At 33.7% G+C, this 27,362-nt stretch overlaps 1 protein-coding gene across 1 annotated transcript in view; it reads left to right on the forward strand.

The window, feature by feature from the left end:
• The window catches only part of LOC123546452 (macrophage mannose receptor 1-like), a 37,270-nt gene that overhangs the window by 4,101 nt on the left and 5,807 nt on the right, over positions 1-27,362 (forward strand). Inside the window, exons 3-11 of the mRNA XM_045332721.2 lie at positions 74-216; positions 689-813; positions 2,158-2,336; positions 2,688-2,812; positions 3,795-3,925; positions 4,519-4,679; positions 20,191-20,315; positions 21,198-21,325; positions 22,502-22,674. Of these exons, the coding sequence (XP_045188656.2) occupies positions 74-216; positions 689-813; positions 2,158-2,336; positions 2,688-2,812; positions 3,795-3,925; positions 4,519-4,679; positions 20,191-20,315; positions 21,198-21,325; positions 22,502-22,674 (1,290 nt within the window). The remainder of the gene's footprint in view (positions 1-73; positions 217-688; positions 814-2,157; positions 2,337-2,687; positions 2,813-3,794; positions 3,926-4,518; positions 4,680-20,190; positions 20,316-21,197; positions 21,326-22,501; positions 22,675-27,362) is intronic.

Here is a 27,362-nt window from a genome sequence, read left to right on the forward strand (position 1 = left end):
TTTATTAATAAGAAAAGGTCACACTTGAAACCTCATTTTTTAAAGGTACCATTGTTTCCCAAACTTTTTCCAGACATGGCTCCTACAGACGTTGGAGAAATACCCAAGCAGTGGTTATTGGACAGATCTCAATGATATACCTAAAGTTACAGCAAACAGGCTTGGTACAGGAGTCTGGAAATGGGGGATGTCTGAATATGCCAACATGTCCCTTATGTAAGAATGTTTTTATCGGTAAACGTGTTTAAAATAGGTTTATGATTAATATCATTCATTTATAGCCTGGTGTTGCCTTTGTCTCGCTCTTATGATATAGTCCAGTTTATTTCGTTTATGTAGCTAAATATGCAGCCAGTAAGCTTTAGCGGGTTTTCACAGGGTAGGGGATATTTGACAAAATGGTTTGAATACCTCACTCGTGATTAAGTATTTGACGGTAAGTTATATATATACGTACCTATAGTAATATGTATGTTGACGACATTCTAAATTTACAAAAACAAATCATGTAGTCCATTTCCTTTATAAACATTGAAACATTTACCTTTTATAGTTTTACAATAATGATTTCAGTTACTTTCTAAGGACTTACCTCCTGTCTTCAGAAACAGTTATATTTTTGTCACATTACAGCCATTCGGACAGGTACATGCTACCAAATACACGCATATATGATTATACATTTTAGCCAATGGAACCAATCCCCTGCAAATGATGGTCAGTCTAAATGCGGTGCTGTCAACATACAAGGCAAATTGGCAGATTTAAATTGTAAAGCCAAAGAAGGATATATTTGTCATTATCATTCTCCTAGTAAGTCATGAAAGTTTTTTTTTACCTTTGCTTGGTTTCAACTGCAGTTTTTTGTAGTGTTGTTGTGTGTAGCGCAGTGTTAGTTCAGATCTAAACAGGAGAGGGAGTGAATCACTGTCTACACATATCATACAAAAGCCCTTTAATAAGACTGGTTTCAGAACTTGGTAGGTGTTATCAAGTATCTTTATGTTCATTTCAAACATTCAAGAGTGATATAATTAGGTGTTTATTGCCACTCAAGTGCCTGTGAAGCGAAATTTATTGTCAGTACGAAAAGTTCTGAATGTATATTGAAGAAGCCGTCTCGGCCATTTCCGTTTTAAGAAACGTTCAAAACCTCATTATTTTTTTCTCTACCATAGCCTTATCAGTAGTCAATGAAACTTTGCACACATGATTCTTATTTTGTAACTGACAGCTGAATAGAATTTAATTTAATGCAAACACTTTCTACATACGAAGATATCGTTGTTTGAAATTTCGTGTTTCTAAGACGATATGTACTTCGTTTATTTTGTGTTTTAACATAACATAGGATTTAGTCCATGTCAAATGTATCCGATGTAAACACTTATTCCTCGTTGGCCGAGAGATAATGAGCTCCGTTTTCTACATTTTTATCGTGAGTTCTATTCCAAGACCCGTATATTTTATTTTCATTTTTTAAAACTGTATTTATTTTCTTATTTTTCAAGAAGGGGTTCAGTAGAGACATCTTAATTTAGTTATAGTTCCAAATTTTTCATTAATTGAAACTTGTCATTATAGGCATTTAATCATGTTTCAATACACTTTGCGTTAAATGTGAGGTAATGCTTTTAAAGTCTTACTGTGATCTTTTAAAATTCAGTGAGGTTGTTCTATAAATTTTATGACAATATTAGATTTCTTTTTCACCCGGAATTATTTCGGTATTGATCTACTGAAAGATGCTTCCGATTTTATATGAAAATCAGGGACCGGCGAAAACAAATTTACAGAAAGCATGTAACCGTCAATGGTATCACTGCATTATGATCACTTAGCTATCCGCTCATCTCCTGTGCCATCAATTTACCATCTTGTATGTTTTAAATGAGAAGGAAGGCTACATACTGTATATTTAAATGTTGTTATAGGTGTACTTCTCAAACACTGAAAACTTCATGGATCAGTGTAAAGAGTATTCAGTCTTCATGCAACTGGCTAAACTTGATTAAGAAGTTGTCACGGACGACTTGAAGTAAATTGTTCTCACCAAGATCATCATCCATTTACTTACATATTTGTAATTATTAATTCATCAAAGAGTTTTTCTGAACACTGTCATTATTACTACTTCGAACAACATGTTTTTTACAGATGGCGGCTGCGTTCTTGGATGGTTACAAGGTGGCGATGGATCTTCCTGTTACTATGTGGGCAATACATCTGACCCGTCAGCTCTGAAGACATGGGACCAAGCAAAGGCTTTTTGCGAAGGCATGGGCAATGGTGCCCAGAACCCTAAAATGTTTGATATTGATGATCAAAATGATGTGGTTGGTGCATTTGATTGATATTCGATTAAAACGTTAATGCCTTCAAAATTTGGTTCAATATTTAATAAAGTAATTTCTCGGCCAACGATATTTGTGGTTTATCAAAAGCTGTTATTACAAATTTAGAGATTTTTGACCACTTTCACAGTATAATTTGTAAAAACATGCAGTGCAATACTATTACATTACTCCATGTTAGTCAAAGAATAAGGTCATTGATTTACTTACAAGCTGACAGATGACAGAAAATAAAGATCCGAGTAATTTTATTTCATTGATGGCTGACCATCACATGTATGATAAAAATACCATCCTATGAATAAAGATATTGATATTTTTTGGAATGCTCAGAATTTTCTTATTGGAGAACTACCTTACCTGTCGCAGACGACAAAAGTTCACTGGATTGGTCTTAGTCAAAATGCTGCTGGTTCCTGGGCATGGTACACTGGTAAAAGCGTGGATAAAACCCTTGCGTAAGTTATTTCCAGCGGAGGTTATACCAGCCAACACTGTGTTAGCTTTGCTCCTGTTCAACATTTTGTTTGATATTCTATCTGATTGTCTCTTTTAACAGTACTTTTTCAAAACATTTTAACGAGCTATTCCTTTTATAAGATTCCTTTTTTAATTTGATCCGTCCATCAAGTATGTGCACCATATTTCAAATATGTTGCAAAATTGAATATCTATACAGTTTCGAGTAGCATTGAAAACTTATAAACAAAATCTATTACATGCTGATACAATCTGTACAAACTATAATTGAATGTTATTATTACTTAATTTGCCGTTTCGGAATACAAGAAAAAAACTAACTCTGGTCGTAAGGTAATATTTCTACGTTTAAGAAGACTTAAAAAAAAATATACGGGTTAAAATTATGAATAATAAAATCTGCATGCAATTCATTTGGAAGCATAGAATGCAAGCAAGCAAAATGATAGCAGACTTTTATAGTAAAATCAAAAAATATGTTGAATCAAATTTCAACCGTAGGTTACTTTATCGGTCGTTTAAAGCTTCGAACAGTTACCGGTTAAAGTTTCAACCAGCTCCGTCCTGATCCTCCAACAACGCTAAAAAATCATCATATGCTGTAAGTCATGTCTTTGTGAAACAAAAACCTTTTAAACAAACAAATATAACTTTTTATTATATACCTTTAAAAATGTGTAAAAAAATACGGCGTGTATTTCACAAGAAATACAAGCTGGCAGAAAATCCACACTGTATCTTTTGTATTATATCTTGCCGGACTACTTTCATTTAATATGCATCGCCGGACAAAGTTCTGTATATAGCGCACACGAAATGCAAAAACGTGGAGGTATATAATAATAGGGCCATTATAACAGAAGCGAGATTTGGAATTTTGTATTTGCTTCACTGCACAATATGATGACATAAATAGACACCATGATATAAGAGCATAAATTGATATGATTTGATTTGCAGGAAATGGCAGAAGGAGCCGGATAACGTGGCTGGAATAGAAAACTGTGGTGTGTTGAGGATGACTGGAAAATTCAGCGACAGAGATTGTTCATCTAACGCAAACTTCATCTGCTATAAACCGCAGTATTATTGTATGTAGAACAATTTTATGAATTGTTAAACTGAAAGAAAATTAATGCTTCTTTTAAGAAACTTATTAGTACAGTAAATATATTTACAAATAAAAGATTACTCCCGACAAACTAATTTTGAACTTAGGCAAATAAGTTTCGCGTGATCCTTCCAAGACACATTATACATTAAAATAGAAAAAGTGGAAACTCAAAAGGTCAACCAACACGACAAAAACAACTAAAATGTTGCAGGCTCGATTTGATTGACAACTGTAGTGGTAGTGCTAATGCATTGCTACCGCCGTTCAATACTTTGTGCTTATGACCGATTTAATGTTCGACATGAAATTTTGCTGAACTAAATTCAAAACTTGAAGAAAGAAATATGAAAATGCGTTTCTGATGTCAAGTCTTTACACCTGAGGTATTTAAAGTGTGATTTTTTTCGGACGTCGGGCGAAAGTTCTATTGTCCTACAAGCGCTTCAGAAATGATATCATGTGGACCCGAAACTGCGTTCATGGCCTGCTTCAGGTTAACATAGATGTCCTTTGATATAGTTATTTCATAACTTTTTTCCCGATGACTTTTTATGAATGTTTCTCATGTAGATTCACCAACTGATAATATTGGATGTGGTCCCTGGATTAGAGCAGGGAAATTCTGTTACGGATTTATGGCTGGAAAACACAGGGACACCTGGCAAGGCGGAAGAAGTTATTGTCAATCGATGGGAGGGGACCTTATGAAAATTGATTCATTTGACAAAAAGGTATATTTCATGTATTATGCTAAACCTTATATATAACCTATACATGCATATTTTTGCATGATAAACAGGTTCAACAAGTGTGTTTTACATACAGAAATTCAAACAAACAAACGTAGCCACTCGGTGGCGTGAAATGTATCTTCTTCTAGTGTAGTGCGATCCGGCAAGAGGGACAGGGCGAAACGAAATTCTCAAAAACAGAGAGAGAAATTTAAAAAAGGCAATGTTTTAGCTGTGTTAATAGAAATTTTGGTTTTTAAGGCTCCAATACTCGTGAAGCCCTTATTCTTTGTGAGAAGCCAGTGCTAGTCTGAGTTGAGTGGGAAACACTCGAGAACAACTCAAATTATCCAGTGTTTAGATCGGTATTTGAATCCCGAACCCCTGAATTTACCGTTAAGTGTATTATCACTTTACCACCGAGTCCACCGAACCTATAGAACAGTTCATTTCAATCACAAGCATAAAACATCTTCTGAGATTTTTCCCGATCTACAAATCTTCATTTGATATTTCGTCACATATTAGTTTGACTAAAAAAGCATAGCGACAATCATGTACTCCTGTTCTAGACACCTTCTTTTCCTTCATGTGTTATAGTGTCAAAGAAAATTAGTTCCGTGTCCACTGGCGTATACTAGGCAAATGTCCTTATTTTTTTTTTCTTTTTCTTTCATTTCGTAAGACTGTCAGGTTGCACAAGTTTGCTGATTGTTCTGTGTGAGCTTTAAATATGTTCGTTATTGCATTTTTATCCATAACCGTACTAATGTAATTTTTATTTGGCATACTCATGTCGAAATAAAAACATAATTACGAGTATGACACTTATGTTATCTATTTGATGTTTTAAAACTTGAAAGTTGGTACATCTAAACCATGCCCTTTGATATTTCTTACTAAAATATTGTGACTTAACTTATGTCTGGTATAAAGTGTTACAGTATATAAAGTATACGTACCCCTGTGGCGGACAATGAGTAACATTTATAGATCTAGTAATAATTTACGCCTTCCACAACGTTTACGTGCGTTCGCATTATATCATTGGATATATTTAGTACACAATTCTACTTTAATTCCCACTGGTCGTTGAAATATTTAAACATTGCTGAAACTGTAAATAATTTCGCAAGTGATTATATTTGTGTGGTATGCTATACGATGGCTATATTATATGTGTATTGTTATATACGATAAGCCATCCTTTTAAATTTCTTACTTGATATCAACGAGTGAATCAATATTAAGGACGCTCGCTACAGTTTCGTAATTTTTTTCTCAATAATAGATTTTGATGAAATGTTTTGTATTAAAAGATCATGTTATGATGTATTGAAACATGAAATAAAAATACTAGGTCACCAGCTTTGTTTCAATTTAATTTGCCCCTAGATACGGTACTATTTTAAACATTTTTCAAAATTTCTGTAATCCTAAAATATATTTCAATAAAGTACAATAATCAGCATAAATTTGATTATCTAAGCCATTTTATAACGGAAACAATATATCTATTTGAAACATGCTCAGAGAAATCATGTTTGTTTAATAACACTAATAATAACTTTAATAAAAACGATAAAAAAATTATATTATCTAGTTTGTTTAATATTACTTTTCACTTTCACCATTTATCAGTTGCTAAACTGACAGTTCTATTTTGTTGAATTTTAGATATAAAATAGTTGCGCTACACTGCTTTTCTTTAATATAAAACTTATACATTGATTATTTTCACTTTATTCAAATAGGAACCACACAATTCTTCAAATATTAACTTAAAAGTTACCCTTGTTGATATTTTCTTCAATAGAGGGTATTTTACTTGAGGGGATTTTGATAGCCCTGACATTTTCAAGAAGGGGATTATGATACCCGTGCTGTTTTTAAAGAGGGGAATATGATATCCCTTGCAAAAGTATGAATGGGATTTTGTGAAGGGAATTTTGATCAAGGGGATTTTAATACACACTTACCATGCATTAGAAAAATACAATAACACTGAAACCATTGAGCAAGTTTTAAGTAAGCGACCTTATGCAAACGGATAATGATTGTAAATGGAGTGGTAGTATAAACGAGGCGATAGAAGAGCAAAGTGAACTGTTACTGTATTCATACCATCAGTAGGATAGAATTGTGAGAATGGCAAAAATAAAATCCTTCTGTTGTAGCACATTTACCAGTGAGAGTTTTTCTTTCTATAAATAGCTTTGCAAAGTATGAATTCAAAAAAAAGAGCTAAGATGAAAAGGGACAGAAAAGTGGAAAAAAAATAAAAAGTTAAAATTTAAAGAAGGTAAATCTGCAAATGAATATGTTTAATACAGTTTCCATGACCTACATTTTCACTGTTGAAACTGAAATCATCAAGGAAAGGAGCTTCTATTAAATCTGCTTTACTTCCGGTCTACAATGCTAAGTTTCCTACTATACAAAAAAGGAAGGACCTTCTCTAGCTTTGTTCTCATGGAACAATATCTTAGTACCCGCCCGCTTAACTCAGTAGGTAGAGCGTCGGTCTACATTTCGGTCTACAGATCGTGTGGTCGTGAGTTCGATCCTCGGTCGGGGCGTATGTTCTCCGTGACTATTTGATAAACGACATTGTGTCTGAAATCAGTCCTCCACCTCTTATTCATGTGGGGAAGTTGGCAGTTACTTGCGGAGAACAGGTTTGTATTGGTACAGAATCCAGGAACACTGGTTAGGTTAACTGCCCGCCGTTACATGACTGAAATGCTGTTGAAAAACGGCGTAAAACCAAAAACAAACAAACAAACAATATCTTCAGAATTCCATCAGTGTTTCAAGAATATTCATTCTGGAAAAGCAACCAATGACTGCGTATCAGAACCAGACATGATGGAAGTAAGTGATGACTCTGACATTGAATAGTTATTATAAGTACAAAAGAGTTGTTTTGTTTTAAGAGGTACTATATAGAAACAGATTCGCTGTTTTTACTAATATCTAAAATGGATAGTTTAAACTTTGTGTGGTGTAATTGTTATACAATTTTAAACATATTGTGTAATTTTATCCACATTTTACTCATCATTTCTATTTGTACTAAGTGCACATATTTCCTTAGTCTTTGTAAATCGTGTCATAAGATTCGATAGTTTATATGATAAAAGGGACGATTTTAATTTTGAAATTGTCAACTTTCCCCATCTTGATGGAGATGTCCCTCGAGCAACATCATACGGTGTCTATATTTAACAGCTTATTCGTTTTGCAAGAGCTTGCTCAAAGATAGATGATTTTAATAACATAAATCTTCATATCACCAAGAAATTGTTACAACAGTGTTACCGTTATCATAAGCTACGGAAAGCTTTTAGTAAATTTTACTACAGATCATCTGAACTGTTAGAAAAATACAATACGACCCTTAAAACACTTTTAAAACTTGGACTTACACGCCCGGAATACTATGGAGATGTAGTTTATAAAATTCGGAAAACCAAACATACCCCTTATTTTAATCAAATTTTTGTAAAATTGGTTAAAAAGTTTATCAAAAGAGGATACGATGCGAAAATCGTGAAGCACAGTGCATGTTTAGCGGTTGATCCCTCTACAGTTAATTGCTTCGCTTTCCTACTGATGGTGCGATGATTAAATAAGTGTAGGACTCTATGATGCTTTTCTCCTAAATCCTACATACAACGGATGGAGGGAATGATTTTTGTCTTAGTCGTGCCCTTAAAAGTTAGGCTCTTGTTGCTCTGACTTCAGACAAATTGTTGAGTACATTGGTGTAATTGTACCTTAAATTTACCTTAATTTTATATTTTGCTTTATTTATCTGTTACTTTTGCACTAATGTTAGAGCCTTACTCAACGGGGATTTTATTTACATTGTGTTGTTTAAGGAGGAACCACACTATAACTTTTTTTCAGAGCCCACGTTATTGACTGGTACCAACAAAAACTGGAAGATATTTCTGATTTAGATCTGTATAGATTTTTGCGTTTAATACATCAGTGACGTTTCCATGAAGTCGCAAACATGACCACTTCGTGCACTTTTGACGTCAGATATACGAGGACAAAATCTGCCTTGAAATTATTGTACCTGCAATACTTTTTAACGTAAACCCATAAATTATACATGAAATGAAAGCTGATATAAAACTCCAGACGATGATTTAATCGGAATTGCTCTTCGTTTTCGCGTAATAAAATGAGAGCCAAAAAACGAGTTTTCTTTTTACTTAAATTTTCCACAAAAAATAGCTTCGCTCAGCATTATAAAATATCCATCCGTAATTTTTTTACCAAAATTGAATATGTTTTACACTAATACGTCCTGTTAATATATAGTAAATAACAGAAAGTTTTACCGTGCCGTTTTGTGACTATAAGAATATTTTAAGCATCACTACAGTAACATTTTTTGACGCTGAAAAAAAATGACGTGAATGTGAAGAGATGGCCCTTAAGGTTAGGCAAAAAAGTTTATTTCTGCTAACTTGCTAAAAAACAGGGAAGGTAGCTAAGGTGCCGCCAGTTTTTATTTACACAGATACAATTAACTGTAATATATTTATTATTAGGTATAAGGCCATGTCTCGGCTACAAAGTAGGTTCGAAATGGTTTTTTTGACCATGTCTGGAAGGTTTTCGACCCAGTTTGGTCCCTTTTGTCATTAACTTGTACCCTTTTAATACATGGTCGACTAGGTATGGGTCCTGGCTACGGATAAGACCATGTTCGAAAACATGGGTGAGCCATATGTGTCAGGGAAGGTAATACATGGAGGAACGGTATTGTATTAAATTCATACTGAATTTCAGCTGATAATGACACTATGTTACATTTTGACACTTGTTCGAGTCTCTACATTCCAGGTACCTTCCTATACCATATATGAATATGTTTGTAGATGTGTTAGCTTTACATTTTAAGCTACTTACAAGTCCATATGATGCAATCAGAGCTAACGACAGGTATCAGAAAATGACCAAACTTGTTATTTGCAGTAGGGTGCTGGCCAAGACTAAGCTGGCCCGTCCCGGGGAGCCGTGAGAATTGCTCCAATGGTGTCATTGGACTCAGTGAAGGTAGTGCTTGAGTTTTCAGGACTGCCTTGACTGCTTTGAAAAGTTCATATTTTGAGAATATTACCAGAATTTGACCTTCGACCTTGACCCCTAGTCGACCGGGTTCGAACCTGACGTGGCCTGTTTTCTCTAGGTACTTGCTGGCCCTTCGCAACAAGGTATCATTTGTTAAAATCTGACACCATGTTATGAAGATATGCATCTTTCCACAAAAAAATGATACATTTTGAGACGGTTCTCCGACGAAACCGTCGGCGATAAAAATATACAAATTACATACCTGCTTAGACAATGTTTACATATAACTTATAAAAATTAATTCATTAAAATATCTTGTGTTTGAAACATTCTACAATTATGTGAAGTTAATGAAAAACACTGCCTTTTATCGTACGGAAAAGTACGGAAATACAGCTTTTCTCCTAATTACGTACAGACGGACGAAAAGATGTTGTCTTATTTGTCACAGACTTTCAAATTTTGTCATTTTCTGTTAAAACAAGTTTTAATTTGCAGTTATTCGCCAAAGTAAATATTTTATAAGCACTTTTTCCTTATTTTACGGCAAATATTTTAAGCCAAAAATGGCAAAGTTCAGCAAATGTTGCCGACGGCGTGCTCATCGGGGAAGACAATTGTTTTTCATATTCGATTAGACAATATTTGCAACTACTTTTTAAAAGAAATTTCAGTTTGATATCTTACTCTTAACGCTTATTATAATAAAAAGAAATTGATGAATTTTTCGAAAAAATGCGATCAAGATTAGCATTATACGGTCCCTATAGCAAGTCTACAGATCGTACAGACGGACAAAACTTACCTAAAACTATTCATTTCCGTAGAAATAATTGATATTCGCCAAAACGTATTACTAAGAGCCTTAGTTGATGTAAAATATTTTTCAGAAAACTAAAGTGTATTTTCGTAATGATTTTGCTTTTTGACATAATGGCACATATGTTCGGGCCTGGACGACCCTTGGTGTCAGGTTTGAGCCTTACGATATACCTTTATGAAATAGTTCTTGAATAGTTCTACAAATGAATGTAACTTTCATTAAGATATCTAGAGTAATATATATCGTATACCTAGTAATAAAGAAGCGATAAAAATCGTAAAATATGCGTGCAGAACTATGCGCTATTATCTGAGTCTACATGTCTTTTTGACCACACAAAGCACGTGATCGCGATCGGCCATTTTGCTCTGAACAAATATATTTTATGCTATTATAGACAAATTCGGTCATTTCTGTAAAATTACTACATAAATATGGTACGCTTTATATAAAGTATATAAAATATGTTAACTATTTGCGTTGTTAAATAGGCTCAGGTCTATAATTCTCTTCTGCGGAAAATATATTAGCAATGATTTTGTATATGTTAGAAAAGTTTCAAATAATACATGTTTATTATCTTGCATAACTTCGAATATGATCACGCAGATAATGAGGTCACTGAAAGGAAATTTACACTAGTGTTTCCACTGATGTGATAATTATTCTTATCACTATAAACGAATGCCATAGTCTCAGCCTATTTTTTAATTAGTACTTATCCTCGCAGAAACATAATATTTCCGTATTTCGGGTCTGAACGGTAGATATTCAGATCTGGTAGTATGTTAACTAATGATAATGTTACCGTCTGTGTGATTACACATTCCATAAAAGCTACCACAATTACTAAATAATGGGATAAGTAATGTAATTTCATGTTTATCTGAATGTTGCGTAACCTGTCAATTCTTCAAAAACAATTTGAAACGGTGACGTCGAGAAAACGTAAATGTGTTGACCTAGTATCAACGCATAACAGCTAATTACATAAAAACGACACCGCAAAACTTTCTAAATTTTGACTGTTATTCAGGAAACATACTAATGTAAAACATATTCAGTTCTTATAACAAAAATTACGAATGGATATTTTTTAATGCTGAGCGAAGTTATATTTTGTGGAAATTTTAAGTAAAAAGAAAACTCGCTTTTTGGCTCTCATTTTATTAAGCGAAAACGTAGAGCAATTCCGATTAAATCATCATTAAATAAAAATCTATTATAGTTAATTGTAAATGTGTAAATAAAAACTGGCGGCACTTTAGCTACCTACCCTATTGTTTAGCATGTTACCAGAAACAAACTTATTTTGCCTAACCTTAAGGGCCATATCTTCACATTCACGTCATTTTTTTTTTTCAGCGTCAAAAAATGTTACTGTAGTGATGCTTAAAAAGTTCTAATAGCCACAAAACGGCACGGTAAAACTTTCTGTTATTTACTATATATTTACAGGACGTATTAGTGTAAAACATATTCAATTTTGGTAAAAAATTACGGATGGATTTTTTTATAATGCTGAGCGAAGCTATTTTTTGTGGAAAATTTAAGTAAAAAGAAAACTCGTTTTTTGGCTCTCATTTTATTACGCGAAAACGTAGAGCAATTCCGATTAAATCATCGTCTGGAGTTCCATGCCAGCTTTCATTTCATGTATTTATGGGTTTACGTTAAAAAATATTGCAGGTACAATAATTTCAAGGCTGATTTTGTCCTCGTATATCTGACGTCAAAAATGCGCGAAGTGGTCATGTTTGCGACGTCATGGAAACGTCACTGATGTATTAAACGTAAAAATATACACAGATCTAAATCAGAAATATCATCCAGTTTTTGTTGGTACCAGTCAATAACGTGGGCTCTGAAAAAAAGTTATAGTGTGGTTCCTCCTGAACTTGTTGAAAATAGGGTAAGAGCGAGGTTATCATGCCCTAAACGCGTTTAAATCCCCAGTTTCCTTTATTTAGGCTACCGACCGTTCCAAGGCGTTGCCCCTATTTTCAACTGATTGTTTTGTTTGTCTTGTATAGTCTGTTGCGTATGTTTTCTTGTTTGTTGTAAGCGTTTTTCCTCCGCCCCACTCCCCCTATTGCCCTCTCCGTTCCCTTGCATTTACGCTACTTTTTGCATCCCCTCCCCTTTACTTTTCGTAAGTTTTCGTGGCTCCCCTTTGTTTTGGCAGCCGAATCCCAAGACGGTACTTGATTGTTTTTTTTTTCCTACTTGTGTGGGTGCGTTTGTATGCTTGTGAGTCTATAACGGTGCCCTACTGTTTTCTTATGTGTTGCTTGTCCGTTTTTCTATGTTAATCAGCTGATCGTAGTTGTGTGTTTATCTTTGGTACATGAGTGTCTGCGCTATTGTGGTTTACGTTGTAGTGCGACTGTTTTTAAAGAACATGGCAGTCCCTTGTATATTTGTCCTTGTTCAACTTTCCCCTTCGGATTCCTCCCCTCCCCCAACCCACACCCTCCGACCACATTTCGCCCCTTACAATTTCCTTCCCCTCCATCAATATTTAGCATAAATTAATATGTACTTGTTGGATGTTTGAAGCAACCCGTCTGAAATATTTTCCGTTACAGCTTCTTTTTGTTGTGGGCCTACTATGTAAATGCGTGGCTCTGGAGCTGTGTTTTTGGTACTCTGTGCTTCCGAGAAATCTACCCTTACCTATTATCTTTTGTTATAAGTGCATTTGTGACAATATGACATCCAATAAAATCAGCATTATTGCAATATTTTAGAGTACTAAGTGCACTTAACACATTTGAACCCTGGCATTATTTTGCATTTTGTTGTATGCCAGATCGAGTTAAGTACAACTTTAACCATAAAACCAAATTTAATTTGTGAGAAGTCCTTTTATATTATTCATGTATTATAACAATATTATTGCCTATAATATAACCAAATCTTACCTAAATATTCTTATTCAATAAAAGTTATATATATATATAAACCATGTTTAAACTACAAACTTCTGAATGGGATGTATTCCATTCGTTTGGAGCGACAAACAGTAGAGGATGTTCCATCTTTATTATAAAACATATTTATTATAAACTCATTGATGAATTCTATTATGCAGATGGTAGATATATAATTTTAAACATTGAATTGAATAATAACACGTATACACTCGTAAATATTTACATTCTTTAATAACTTAAGTGACCTAATTTCACCGACTTGTAAAGGACTTATTAGGTGGATATTTTAATGATACCTTAACAACAAATGATAGAGTATGTAGCTCTCAAAACGAAAATAACATTTAGAATATTCCAATAGAAAGTCTGACAAAATTAATTAAAGTTGGAGGCAAACAAATAGAAAAATAGAACAATTTACTTGGCGTAAAAAATAGCATTGTAAAAGTGTGTAATAGACTTTGGTTAATTGGTGAAAATATTGTACCCCTTATGCTTTCAACTGATATTAGACCAGCCCAAATACAATACATTAATCACCTCGTAATCTCTTTGAAATTAAGAGTACCTAACAAACGGGGACCAGCTTTCTGGAAACTTAACAACTCCTTATTAGATGATGAAAATTATATCTCGTACGTTTCAAATGTAATCAATTCCGTATTAGCTTCAAATATAAAAAAATGCGCAAGTAAAATAGGAAATTTGCTAGTTAGAAATTCGCGAATCTTTTATTATTGTTTCAAAAAATATCATCACGGGAAAGACATAAGCATTTATTCAAACTAGAAAAGGAATTTAAAAAGTCCGTTCAAATACCAAATCCCGACATCAATAAAAAAAAAACACCACAGAATACAAGAACTTGAAAAGGAAATTGAAAGTATATGTAATCTCAAAACAATTGGAGCATAGGTTTGCTCTAGGAACGGAGGAAGGAGAAAGATATTCTTAGATATATATTTTTTCAGTATAGAAAAGTCGCGACATTGCAAAAATGTAACAAACTCTCTTATTGTCAATGATAAAATAATAACATACAGAAATGAAATTTTAAATCGAGAAGTTTTATTTTATAAAATCTGAAATAGCTTTAAACAAGCGATATGAATTCACAGTCATACCTTGATGTTATTTGCTTAGAAAATAAGTTAACAAATGAGCTTTGTGAAGGTTTATTAAGGTTCATGTAAAGCGTTTGAGACCACCCCTTAGGTACATTTTCATTTTGGAAATTATACCGGACAGACTCATAATATTCATAACATACATATACGGGGTTGTTCAGAAGAAGTAGAAAATACTTTCTATAGAGGTCACATTGTTTGGTAATATGTATTTTGTCTTACAAAACATGTACTTCAACTGTCCACATTATATTTTGTACAAAATATTAAACTTCTTTTTCAAAAACATTTTTTCTCTAAGTTTGTTTTTATTGTGTGTCTTACATACTTATCTGGGTACTCCGGGAAATGAAAAATATTTTACTTTTATATTTGTTGAAATACTGCAGACAGCTCTACTTTTACTTTCATTTTGCTTTTTTTTAAATGTACATATGGATGATCTGTTACACACAGTAACACTTTCAACTCCCGGAGTACCTGGACAATTATGTAAGACACACAATGATTATAAAAGTAATAACAAAATACTTTTGAAAAAGGTGCTTGGTATCTTCTACAAAACAGAACATGAACAGTCAAAACACATGTGATATAAGACAAAATGTGTTATTCAAAATGGAATAACCTGTCTTGAAAGTTTCTTCTACTTATTATGAACATTTCTGCGTATTCTTTATGATAGACTAAGGCATATATGGCGTAAAAAAAACTAAAACAAAAATTCACCCGAGGGGTTGTTTCAAAAGACTTTACATGAACACATGAAAAATGCAATTAACGAAATAAAACTAAAGAAAAGTCAGGGGTAAGGTGGCTTATCCGTTGAATTATAAGTAAAATGTTAGAATATTTTTGTCGTCGATGCCCTTAACGAAGGTTTTAAAAATGGAGAAATGTGTAGAGCTCAAAAGCAAAGTGTTTCTTCATTTACAAAAAAGCGATCCCGAAAATATTGAAAACTGGCGACCGATCTCGTTATTTAACATTAACTACAAAATACAGCTACAGTTTTACCTAAAAGACTTCCATATGTCCTTCCAACAATAATCAGTCTTGACCAGTAAGGACACATAAAAATCGACATGTTGGTTATAACTTTCGTCAGACACAAAATATTATTGATTACGCAGACCTTATTGAAATTAATGGTGCTATTCTATTTTAAGATCTTAAGAAAGCGTTCGACACAGTAAATTGGTCCTTCATATATATATGTCACCCTTCTATTTCACTCCTAGCTAGCTCAAGAATGTATACGACTTGGCTACATGGCTGTATGAGAGGTTGGCCGCATGACAAAAGAACTTTTAATGTTCATTAATGGGTTTTAATAATAATGATCTATGATGAGATGTTCATTACTATCATAACATAATCTAAACAATATAAAACAATAGATGGTAAATGTAATCAAGAAGTAATGGAACATCATTTGACAGATGACAGCTGCCCAAAAAGTAAACAAACGAGCATTACAATAGGTGTGGTGGTGCGTAACTGACCGCTCTCAACACAGTAAATTAAAACTGGTAATAATTCATTAAATACAAGAAATATCAATACAGAATTTCAGGTACAACACAAAATTTGAGTGCAAAGTGCAAATATGTTACTCATCTAAATATATGTAGAATATATCTAAAGATTTTTGGTTCTATTTAGCACAATATCAAAGTATAAACTTTTTCAAAACATTGACATTTTTGAATGACCAGATCGTGATTGGTTGAAATAAGTCACATGCATAAATATTAGCAAGATTAGTAAAGGAGACGATGATTTACTTACCTTAGACTATATAAATATTGGAGGATTTTGCAAAAGTACGGGACATCAGACTGGACATTAACGGGGAAAATGAAATAAAACAATCAAAACATTAAGGATTTACAGGAACCGCTATTTTACCCTACGACATATAATGTCTTAAACAAATTTGGCTTTCAAGGATCGTTCATCATTTGGGTAAAGAGATTATATAATGATACACCCTCGTGCTTAATCAATAATGGGTGGAAATCTGACTTCTTTAAACCTCACGAGGTATACGACAAGGATGTCTGTTATCAGCCTTATTCTTCAATGTTGTAGCCGAAATTATGGCAATCAATAGTGAAGATATAAATGGAACTGCAATTAATAATAAAAACAATTGAAAATTACTCTACTATGAGATGATACTACATTTGTCTTAAAAGACAAGTCAGAAATTCCTTTTGCAATTCAAGTTATCGATGAGTTCGGTGTATATTCTTGGTCTTAAATTGAATGAATCAAAAACTGACTGAAGGTTTATGGATTGGAAAACTGAAAAACAATGAAAATACAAAACAATTTGACATCAAATTTACAAATAAATCTGTAAAAGCACTAGCTGTTTTTTTTGGAAATAACAAACTGCAATGTAATAAACTTAACAAGGAAAATAAACTATTACCATTTCAATCCCTTTTTAATATTTAAAGTAAATTAAGAGCTGTCACAGGAGACAACGCGCTCGACTAATTCGATGCTTGGTAGTGAAACTGTGCACATATGTGGAAGCTGGAGTAGTCACTAGACTGATTAATGACTCCAATGTGGACAACAGCTTATTTTTGTGTCAAAAGAATTAAGTAATAAGAGAGATAAGGATCAAGTGTATCACAACATGAAATAAGTATAATTCTAAGCAAAAAGGTGCATAATTCTTGAAATATTGGTGCAAGAGTGATGCACCTATGTGTCATGTTGAATCAACCCGTTTTGTAATAACCGAAATGTAGTGAAAGTGCATCAAAATTAACCTTTAATTCTAAGTAAAAGGGGGCATAATTCATGCAAAATTGGTACCAGAGTTATGGACCTTGTGTCATATGATGTGGGTGATAAGGTGGAACAAATGTTTTAAGTTTGAATCAAATCCATTCAATACCAACTGAGATATAGTAAAAGTGCATTAAAACTTTAACCTGAAATTATAAGTAAAAGGGGGATAATTCATTCAATATCTGTACCAGAGTTATGGAACTTGTGCCATATGATATGGGTGTTGATGTGGAACAACTACTTTCAGTTTGAATCAAATCTATTCAGTAATACCTGAGAAAAAGTGAAAGTGCACCAAAACTTTAACCTGAAATTATAAGTAAAAAGGGGGTTATTCATGAAATATTGGTGCAAGAGTGATGCACCTTCTGTCATGTTGAATCAAATCCGTTTTGTAATAACCGAGATTTAGTGAAAATGCAAAAATTTACCTTTAATTCTAAGTAAACTGGGGCATAATTCAGGCAATATTGGTGCCAGAGTTATGACCCTTGTGCCATATGATGTGGGTGATGACGAGGAACAACTACTTTAAGTTTGAAGTAAATCCATCTAGTAATAACAAAGATAAAGTGCATCAAAACTTTAATCAAAGTGCGGACAGACGCAGAAGGACGCCGACGCAAGGTCGAGTAGGATAGCTCTCCATACTTCGTATTGCCGAGCCAAAAATGACAATCTATGGCAAATTTCTTGTAATCACGTCTCTAGTGTTGCCAAAATCTACATATATAATTCAAAATTAGAAACTCCAAAAGATGTTCTAAAAACGATTAATGCACGTTTCTTCAAATTTCTTTGGGGTGGTAAAAATGATATAATCAGGAGAAACATTACTTTTGGGCATAAATATGATGGGGGACTCGGAAAGATATATTTAAATATATTTTTAAAAAACAATGAAAATAAAATGGGTACGTAATCTTTTGTCACACGAAAACGCGAAATGGAAAGTTATATGCCTCTTTCTCGTAATTCGGAGCCTTCTTATTGATCCGAGCCTTTGGAAAATTTACACTTAGAGCTATTTCTTGTTTCTACATTTTTGCATGTTGTGGCAAATCATATGACAGTTAAACAAGAGAAAATGAAAATAGTATTACTCACATTAAAATAGAAACATACACAACATAAAATTTTTGCACAAAATTTGCTAATCTAAAATCACCGGGGTAATATATAACCTTCTTGTAGGAAACAGAAACCATTTACTAGTATTGTAAAACTGGATTTCTCTGCAAACACAGTTATATAAATGTTCTTAAATCTAAATAAGCACTTTGTAAAGAAAAACATTAGTTTTTTAGAGCTACTACATATGATCACAAGTCTCTGTTCAACGAGAAAGCATCTGGCTGTTTCAGAGGTTGAAGGTTATTATTCATTGACAACAATCTTCAGAATTTTTCTTTATGAGGATTGTTTAAAGATTAGATGTTGGAGTATCAAACTTTGGCAACTTTTGAAACTTAAATCTCTAACTGACAAGAACTGAAATAACGCCCAAGGAGCTCGGAATAACGAGAAAATGGCATACCACAGTTTTTCTTAAATCAATATGGAGTGAATTGTCATGACCTTAGATTCCTGTTAATCACTACCACGTACTTAATACACTATGCCTAACTTTTATTCAACAATTATAGTTGTATAGACTGAATTCAATAGTAGCAAAATCGATACAACTAAATTAGAATATTTTTAAGAAGTACATAAACAAATACTCTGGGACAATCGTTTCATAAAATATAGTGGCAAATGTCAAGTATATTTAAGTTATGGATAGACTCCTATCTCATTTTCGTTAAAGATATTATCTTAAATACTGGAGACATTGATATTACTTAAATATTAACTGTTCTCGGATCTTGAATAGCTGAAACTCAAATCATTATGAAGGCAACACCCAGTTCATGGAAAACGAAACTAAAATCAAGAGATTCATACTCAACAAGGGTAAAGACAGAATTAGCTTTGTTTATTGAACCTAAAAACATTTCAAAGATACGACAAATATAGTCATATATGATATATCCGTAAATACAGGGGACAACAGTTTGGTAAACACATTATGTGGAGTGCCTTCTATTATGTTTTAAATGCAATTACTGTAGACAACAAAATAAAAGAAATTAAAAATACAAAACTTATCCATCGTATTGTTGCTATAAATTTGAATTCATTTTTCTTGGGATATATTTGATAATCCGTTCGTAAACACTGTACCTGTATTGAGCTTATTTCCTAGAATGAAGATATCTGATAAATGTCTGGACAATCATTCATAACGTCTTCACAAAAAAGTGTTGTTTTTTTCGAGGTCTTTTAAAAACCTAGAAAGTATCGTCATTGGTTATTAAATAGAACTTAAAGAGTATCAAGGCGTAAATTAATTATTAAATACCATTTCATATTGTATAATATACAAAACCTATTTTATTAGCGATAGATGAACGAAATATTTAAACATTAGGAAATAAAGAAATACAAGACTACCAATTTTGAAAACCTTTTAAAATACATGTACAAGTAATGTAGCAAATGTTGAGTTATATTTTGTCACACACTCTATACATACATATTTTTCTTTTACACTGTATTTTTATATTGCATATGTTGATTTGAAAAATAACCGGCCGTCCTACAGTTGTTTGACGATTCCAAAAAAACAAAAAACGAAAGAAAGCACAGCGATAATTTCTATTGACATGTTATTTCAGACATGGTTAGAACAGCAAACGATGGATCCACAAAATGAAAGATTTTTCTGGATAGGATTAAATGACCGTCAGAATGAAGGAACCTACGTTTGGGCCGATGGTACCCAAGTAAACCAAACATATATGTAAGATACATTTCAAACTTGTGAATATTGTTGACTTCAAATCACTTGGTCCTCAACTCCAGTTTTGTTTTCAAATGAAGAAAAACTTTCTCATATTCTTACAAGAAAACTTCCATTAAAACATGGAAATTTGACGTATTGTCGACGATGTATAGCAGAACTATGTTTTAACATACAGTCAAACCTATCTATAAAGACCACTCTTTGGAGAGCCAAAATGTGGTATTTATTGGGAGATGGTCTTAATTCACAGGTTAAAATACACTGTAAATGTTAAAATGGGAAATAGCACGTGTGGTCTTTAGAGCCAGGTGGTCTCTATTCAGAGGTGGTCTTTAACACAGGTTTGGCAGTTGAACAAGGATCGATTACACGCGGCGTGTACATATATAAATTATTCCGCGGACGTTTAACCTCATCGTCATGTTTCAAGATGTTAGGGCACAGTTCTGCTTTATTAACATAAATCTATCATTTCATGGCTAACGCTTTTTTTGTTTCTGGTGTGTGTGTGTGTGTGTGTGTGTGTGTGTGTGTGTCTCGGTCGCTCAACCTAAGGTTGTGCGTTCGAACCCTACTGTGGTCGAGTGTGACAACAGTGTCGTTTCTAAAGGATTCGGACTAGAAACTCATAAATAAGCTTACAGTCGTGCTTAAGAAAGCAAAGTCATATAAAGAATATACTTTCAATGTCGTTCGGTGTCAAACGTATTCAGTACGGTAGTCCATTTTACAACACAAGTTTAGGTACATGTATTATTGCCTATATAGTCTTCTCTGAGAGAGAGAAAGAGAAGAGAGAGAGAGAGAGAGAGATCTTCTATCATATCTGTTACATCCTTAAGTTTTATATTTAGTTTTCATGTATAAATATACTGTTAGAAAGTGGAACCAAGAGCCGAATGACAACAAAGGGAATGAGGACTGCGCACTGATATACACAACTGGACAATACAATGATGTAACATGCGACTATCATGTCGCCGCAATATGCGAACTTGATAATCAAGGTGAGGAATGAAACTGCTCTATATAATACTTGTTATATTGCAATACAAAATGTGATTCTGCTTCTTCGAAAATTGTATAATGCACATTTTGTACAGTTGATAATAGTCTTTTCGGTGTTATTTATAATTATTTAATCTCTGAAATACATTCAGTTAAATAATCTATTATAAAATATGATGAGGCTAAGAGACAACCACACTCATAAACTTAAGAGTCTTTGTTAATTGTTAACGTATCTTTACGATTAACATAGAGTTGTTTGATTAGGTATAAGAGGCGTCTAGCCCTACATATAGAGATCATGGAACGCCGCACCAGTCTTATTTCAGCTAGTATCTATTGTTAAATCCCTAAGCGCTATTACATCAAAATATGATGTGCAAATAGTGTTCCATTATTATAGTTTAAGTAACAATATTATCATGTCAAAGTGTGGTGTTAAATTGTTGGAACAGTTCATGTTATGTTAAAAACCTAATTCTTTTTAAGCATCAGTTAATCATCCATGTTATCAAAAACGTGCAGTGTGAATTATGCTAAAAGCTATGCAATCATGCCACGGTGTGACGTTAGCTTTCCAAAACATTGTCAAGCTATATTATCCAGTTAATGTGTAGTGTTAAATTGTGAAAAAAGTATCTTGTTAAGTTAAAAAAGTCATATTTTCTTGTTAAAATAAAATTGACATTAAGGCAGTTGATATGTTCCGTATCAATTAAATATGCAATGTATCATAAAAATAATATATAAATTTGATTTATGAGGTATGTTTACGTGATTTCGAGATTGCGCGTTTGACATCATACTAATTCATAATTATTGTATTATCCATATAACCGGGGCCTCCGTGGCCGAGTGGTTAGAGTCGTTGACTTCAAACCATTTGCCCCTCATCGATGTGGGTTCGAAACCTCATTTGGGGCGTAGAATTCTTCACGTGAGGAAGCCATCCAGCTGGCTTACGGAAGGTCGGTGGTTCTACCCAGGTGCCCGCTCGTGATGAAATATGCACGGAGGGGCACCTGGGGTCTTCCTCCACCATTAAAGCTGGAAAGTCGCCATATGACCTAAAACTGTGTCGGTGCGACAATAAACCCAACAAAATAAATAAATAAATATCCATATAACCATTATTGTGGACTAAAAACATTCTTTCATAACATAATCTCTCTTAGCTTCGTGCTTTGCTGGCTGGAAGTCAAACGGTGGAAATTGTTACCTATTCACTCCATACAAAAACACATCATTACTCCTCAGCCAGAAGGAGGCTGCAGCCTACTGTGCAACATTTGCCACGAATGCAACAAATGTTGGCACTCTGTTGTCAGTGGACAATCAAGCTGAAAAGGTATATTCCTGACTTTCCTAGGGTATTCACATATACATTAATGCCTGTAGCATCTTCAAAAAACTCACAATTGGAAAGTTAAAGGTTCATATCTATGCGTACTTCCTTGAAGTCTTCGTGATTATTGTGATTTTATTTGCACATTTTCTGCCTTTTGAACGACTCATGACATTATGGGTATGTTTTTGTTACAAATAAAGCTCTACGTACGTTTTATCCCCTGTCGAAGGTGGAGGGATATAGATTTTGCGTTGTCCGTCCGGCTGTTCGTCCATGCGAGCGTGTGTGCTTTCGTCCGAAATTGAAAACGCTTATAATTCAGAGCATATTTTTTGGAGAATCACTAAATGTTGTATAATAACATGACCTTTGCTCACATTTGATATTATCACACTTGACCCAGTTAAAGCAGAAGTGAAGTAAGTTTCTTTTTACTGTATCTACGTTACTTATTGCTGGATCTTCATGAAAATTTACACAAAATAGATCACTATAGGACAGTGGAGCACGCGCACCTTTCGCCAGCTTTAGGGTAACTGCTTAAAACACCAAAGTATATGCATTAAATAGGTGAAAATATTCCATATTGTTTACGCATCTAAGACCATATTTCATGAGCAGTGTTCATAAAGCATACACAGAACAAAAGAGAAATTTGATCTCGAACAAACTTGATAATTGGAAATGTATTTCCGGAAACAAAATTGTCTTAGCCATTGAATTAGTCAAAATCTTACATTGATAACACTTTAGTAGCACACTTTCATAGTAAAACTCACAGAGAATATGTTTAGCCTCAAAATATGAGAGCAGATCAGTTTGATAGTGGATCACACAACGGTCGATAATAAAGAGAATGTACTGCGATTTCACGCTGTCCGCCAAAGCATTACGGAGTAACTCTCCTTTACCGGTAAACGGTTTATAATGTCACCTACGCAATACCTGATCACATTGAATAATTGCAAATGAGAACAAGAAAAAAGGGATAACAGCCAGAAATAAACAGATTAAATATATTAGCTGATAAAAAACATGTTCACCTAAAACTAAATGAATTAACATAATTTAAACTCATATGTAACATTTTACACACCCTATTGTCTTCTGCACTACAGCTGATCTTTGACAAAGTGGAAAAGTGGGACACTCGGTACTGTCATTGCTAAAAAGAAAAAAGTGCATTTAATATATTTTATTGTAAAGTTAATTCAGGTCGCTGTTAGTTGATTGATACTAATCTATAATATATTGTATTTCAAAGTGAAGGACAGACTAAGCGGGCGCGCATACTGAAATTAATCCAAATGCATTTTGTTGGTTATTCCGCAAGGCGAGTCTTCTTTTATCAAAGTCTAAAAACGTTCAACATGATAAATGTAGTTTTCCTCTTTATTTGATAGATTTAATCGACACCAGCACTAACCGGATATTGAATTACGCCCCTGACGTTTTGAGCATTTATAGGGATCAATAAAACTCTGTACCACAAAAAGATAGATAATTTTATATTTTTCATATTGACCCTTTTCATGAGATAAGCTAGTTAAGAATTCAATGGAGACAGATATCATCTGCTACTGATAAGCATTTAGTGGTAAATGCATTAACACACTGGCCATAGCTTTCGCAGAAACAGTGGTTCTAACGCCGCGGTGGTGGAAAATTCGTCGCAGAAGCGGTGGAGAAATAATGAAAACAACCAGTGATTCAGGAGACCACATGTGAAATTTTCCAGCCACCAACACTTGTTCAGTGCAATTCTTTGTCATTGATGTAAACACTTCTGTACAGTTTGACGAGGGACTGCCGTTTTTGTAGAATTTCCATTAAAAAGAATAAAAAATTGTACAAAGGAACCCCTGTACACGTTTGCACCAAATCGTAAATATGACACTGTCAAGCAAAAACTATTTCTGAGTTTTCGGTGAATCATTATTGCAGGCAAATAAAGTAATCAACCAAAAAGTGATTCCAGTGCAGTAGCGGTGGGTACAATTGCAACGCAGTGCTGTGGATCTTGTTTCGTTAATGTTCGTTATGGACTTTTAACTTAACTAAATAACATTTTCCCAGATTTTGATTGGGGTAGATACATGAAATCACTTTGACATTAGACAGCAATGGAAACTGAATGTTTAGAAATAATATTCTATCGATTTGCACTTCCATTCTTTTGAATACATACGCGAAAAGTAAGCTTAATGTTTTGAACCATAAGCTCCTGCTTAGAAATAAGACCATGTTCTATCATATTAAATACGCTTTAATTATGATTGTTGATATGAACACATGACAGATTTCTTTAAAGTCATTTTCCCTGAATATATATAAATATCAACTGAAAATATCGAATGTTTAATTAAATGCTGTCCACATGCGACTTTTACATCATATAACATACCAACTTGTCTAATGTACAATACAATTACTAATACGTATAATACCATAACAAAATGTTATTGAGCAGCTGTGTTGTATGCGTTATACATTTTACAAGTAGGCCGATGTATCTCTACTTCTACAATATCCTTTACTTTACTTTTCACAGGATTTCAAAATGTAAAGAAAAAAGTTTAGATGCTGAACAATAAGCGGAGAAACTGAGTACCGCCAACTATGTAAACAAAACATATCCATTACATAACATCGCTCTGCTTCTTTTGCTGAAGACGGTAAAGTGGTACATCTGTTCTACTAACACGAGATGAAAAGTAGAGCGATGTTATTAAGGGGTATTTTGTCTTTTTATAAGGTTTAGAAACATAGTGAAAAATAAAGAATTGTCGCCTCAGAAGATTTTCTAAGAACTTCTTTATTCATAAAATAAAACATCGTCAACCATTTCTTATTCTCTTGAATTATCAATTTTTCTTTATATTTTGACGGCCTATGAATCAGTTGTTTCTTTGTCGTCTTCTTGGCACTAGGACAAGGAGTAAAATGTCTCTTAAGTTTGATTGGCGGTGTGACGGTTTTTTAGGTGAATCAAGTTACTGTCTATTATTTGTTATATCATTGCTTTCTGTTTGTCGTTTCTTAGTTGTTTGTTCTCTGTTTCTCGTTTATTTATTTTTCAATGTTGAAACAAACAATCAAAACATTTCTCTTGAAATTTTGAAATCCTGTGGAAAACCTAAGAAAAGAAAATGACATTGTAGAGGTAGAGATGAATCAGCCTACTTGTAAAAACTTTTAACTTGTATAACGCAGCTACTCAATGGCATTTTGTTATGGTATGCTTCGTATTAGTAATTGTATTGTACATTAGTAACGTTGGTATGTTATATGACGTAAAAGTCGCATGTGGTCAGCAATTAATCAAACAGTCGATATTGTCAGTTGATATTTTGTTTATATTTAGGGAAAATGTAGTTAACGAAATATTTCATGCGTTCATATAAACAATCAAAGTGCATTTGGTACGAAAGAACATAGTGTTATTTCTTTGCAGAAGATTATGGTTCAAAACATTAAGCTTACTTTTCGCGTATGTATTCATCAGAACGGAAGTGCAAATCAATAGAATATTATTTCTGAACATTCAGTTCCTATTACTGTCTGGTGTCAAAGAGATTTCATGGATAAACCCCATTCAAACTCCCGGGAAAAGTGCTGTTTAGTAAAGTTAGAAGTCCATCACGAACATTAAGGAAAGAAGATCCACCGCACTGCGTTGCAATTGTACCCACCGCCACTGCGTTCGAATCACTTTTCGGTTGATTATCTTAAATGCCTGCAATAAAGATTCACCGATTACTCAGAAATAGTTTTACTTTGTCACTGTCTTACTTACGATTTGATGCAAACGTGCTCAGGGGGCCGTTTTATCAACGTTCTACGACATGTCGCAGGCATGTTTTTGTCTTAGAAGTGTCGCAGACAGTTCGGTACCGTTTTATCAACGTTTGTCATAGTCTACGACGTCGTAGAAAATGTCGCAGACTCACGACAACATACATGCCGTCGTAAACGTCTTAGCGACGTCAGTCTATTTTATTCAATATGGACGCATTGTTGTATTTGTAAATTGTCAAGGAAGGAGAAAGGATAGACTGTTCCGTGAAAGGATTGGATTGGATCAATTAAGAGCTTTTGAGGTCAATAAAGATTCACCGATTACTCAGAAATAGTTTTAATTTGTCACTGTCTTACTTACGGTTTGATGCAAACGTGCTCAGGGGTCGCTTTATACAATATTTTACCCTTTTTAATGGACTACCAAAACGGCAGTACCTCGCCAAACTGTACAGAAGTGTTCACATAAACGGCAAAGAATAGCACTGAACAAGTGTTTCCATTCCAACGTAAATAAATATGGAGAAATTCATTATAAAACATACCGTAATGTAGTCAGCCGGCCATATTTCTCCACCGCTTCTGCGACGAATTCTCCACCGCCGCGGCGTTGGAACCACCACTTCTGCGAAAGCTATGGCAGTGTGCATTAAAGAAATTAAAAAGCGCACATTTTCCTATATGTTTATTATGATAGAGGTTGATCCTGTTAAACCAAAAAAGGGACCAAATTGTAATTATTCTATTTTTAAAAGAATAGTTACAAATGATAGAAAGAGGTTTTAAAGTTTATTATGCCGTTGGAAGTAAAACGATATCTTTTTTAATTATGCACCCGCCATAAAATGGGAGAGTGTGTTTGTGTGTGTGTGTGTGTGTGTGTGTGTGTG

This window comes from Mercenaria mercenaria, chromosome 9 (assembly GCF_021730395.1).
Source record: "Mercenaria mercenaria strain notata chromosome 9, MADL_Memer_1, whole genome shotgun sequence".
In the NCBI taxonomy this organism is placed as follows: domain Eukaryota; kingdom Metazoa; phylum Mollusca; class Bivalvia; order Venerida; family Veneridae; genus Mercenaria; species Mercenaria mercenaria.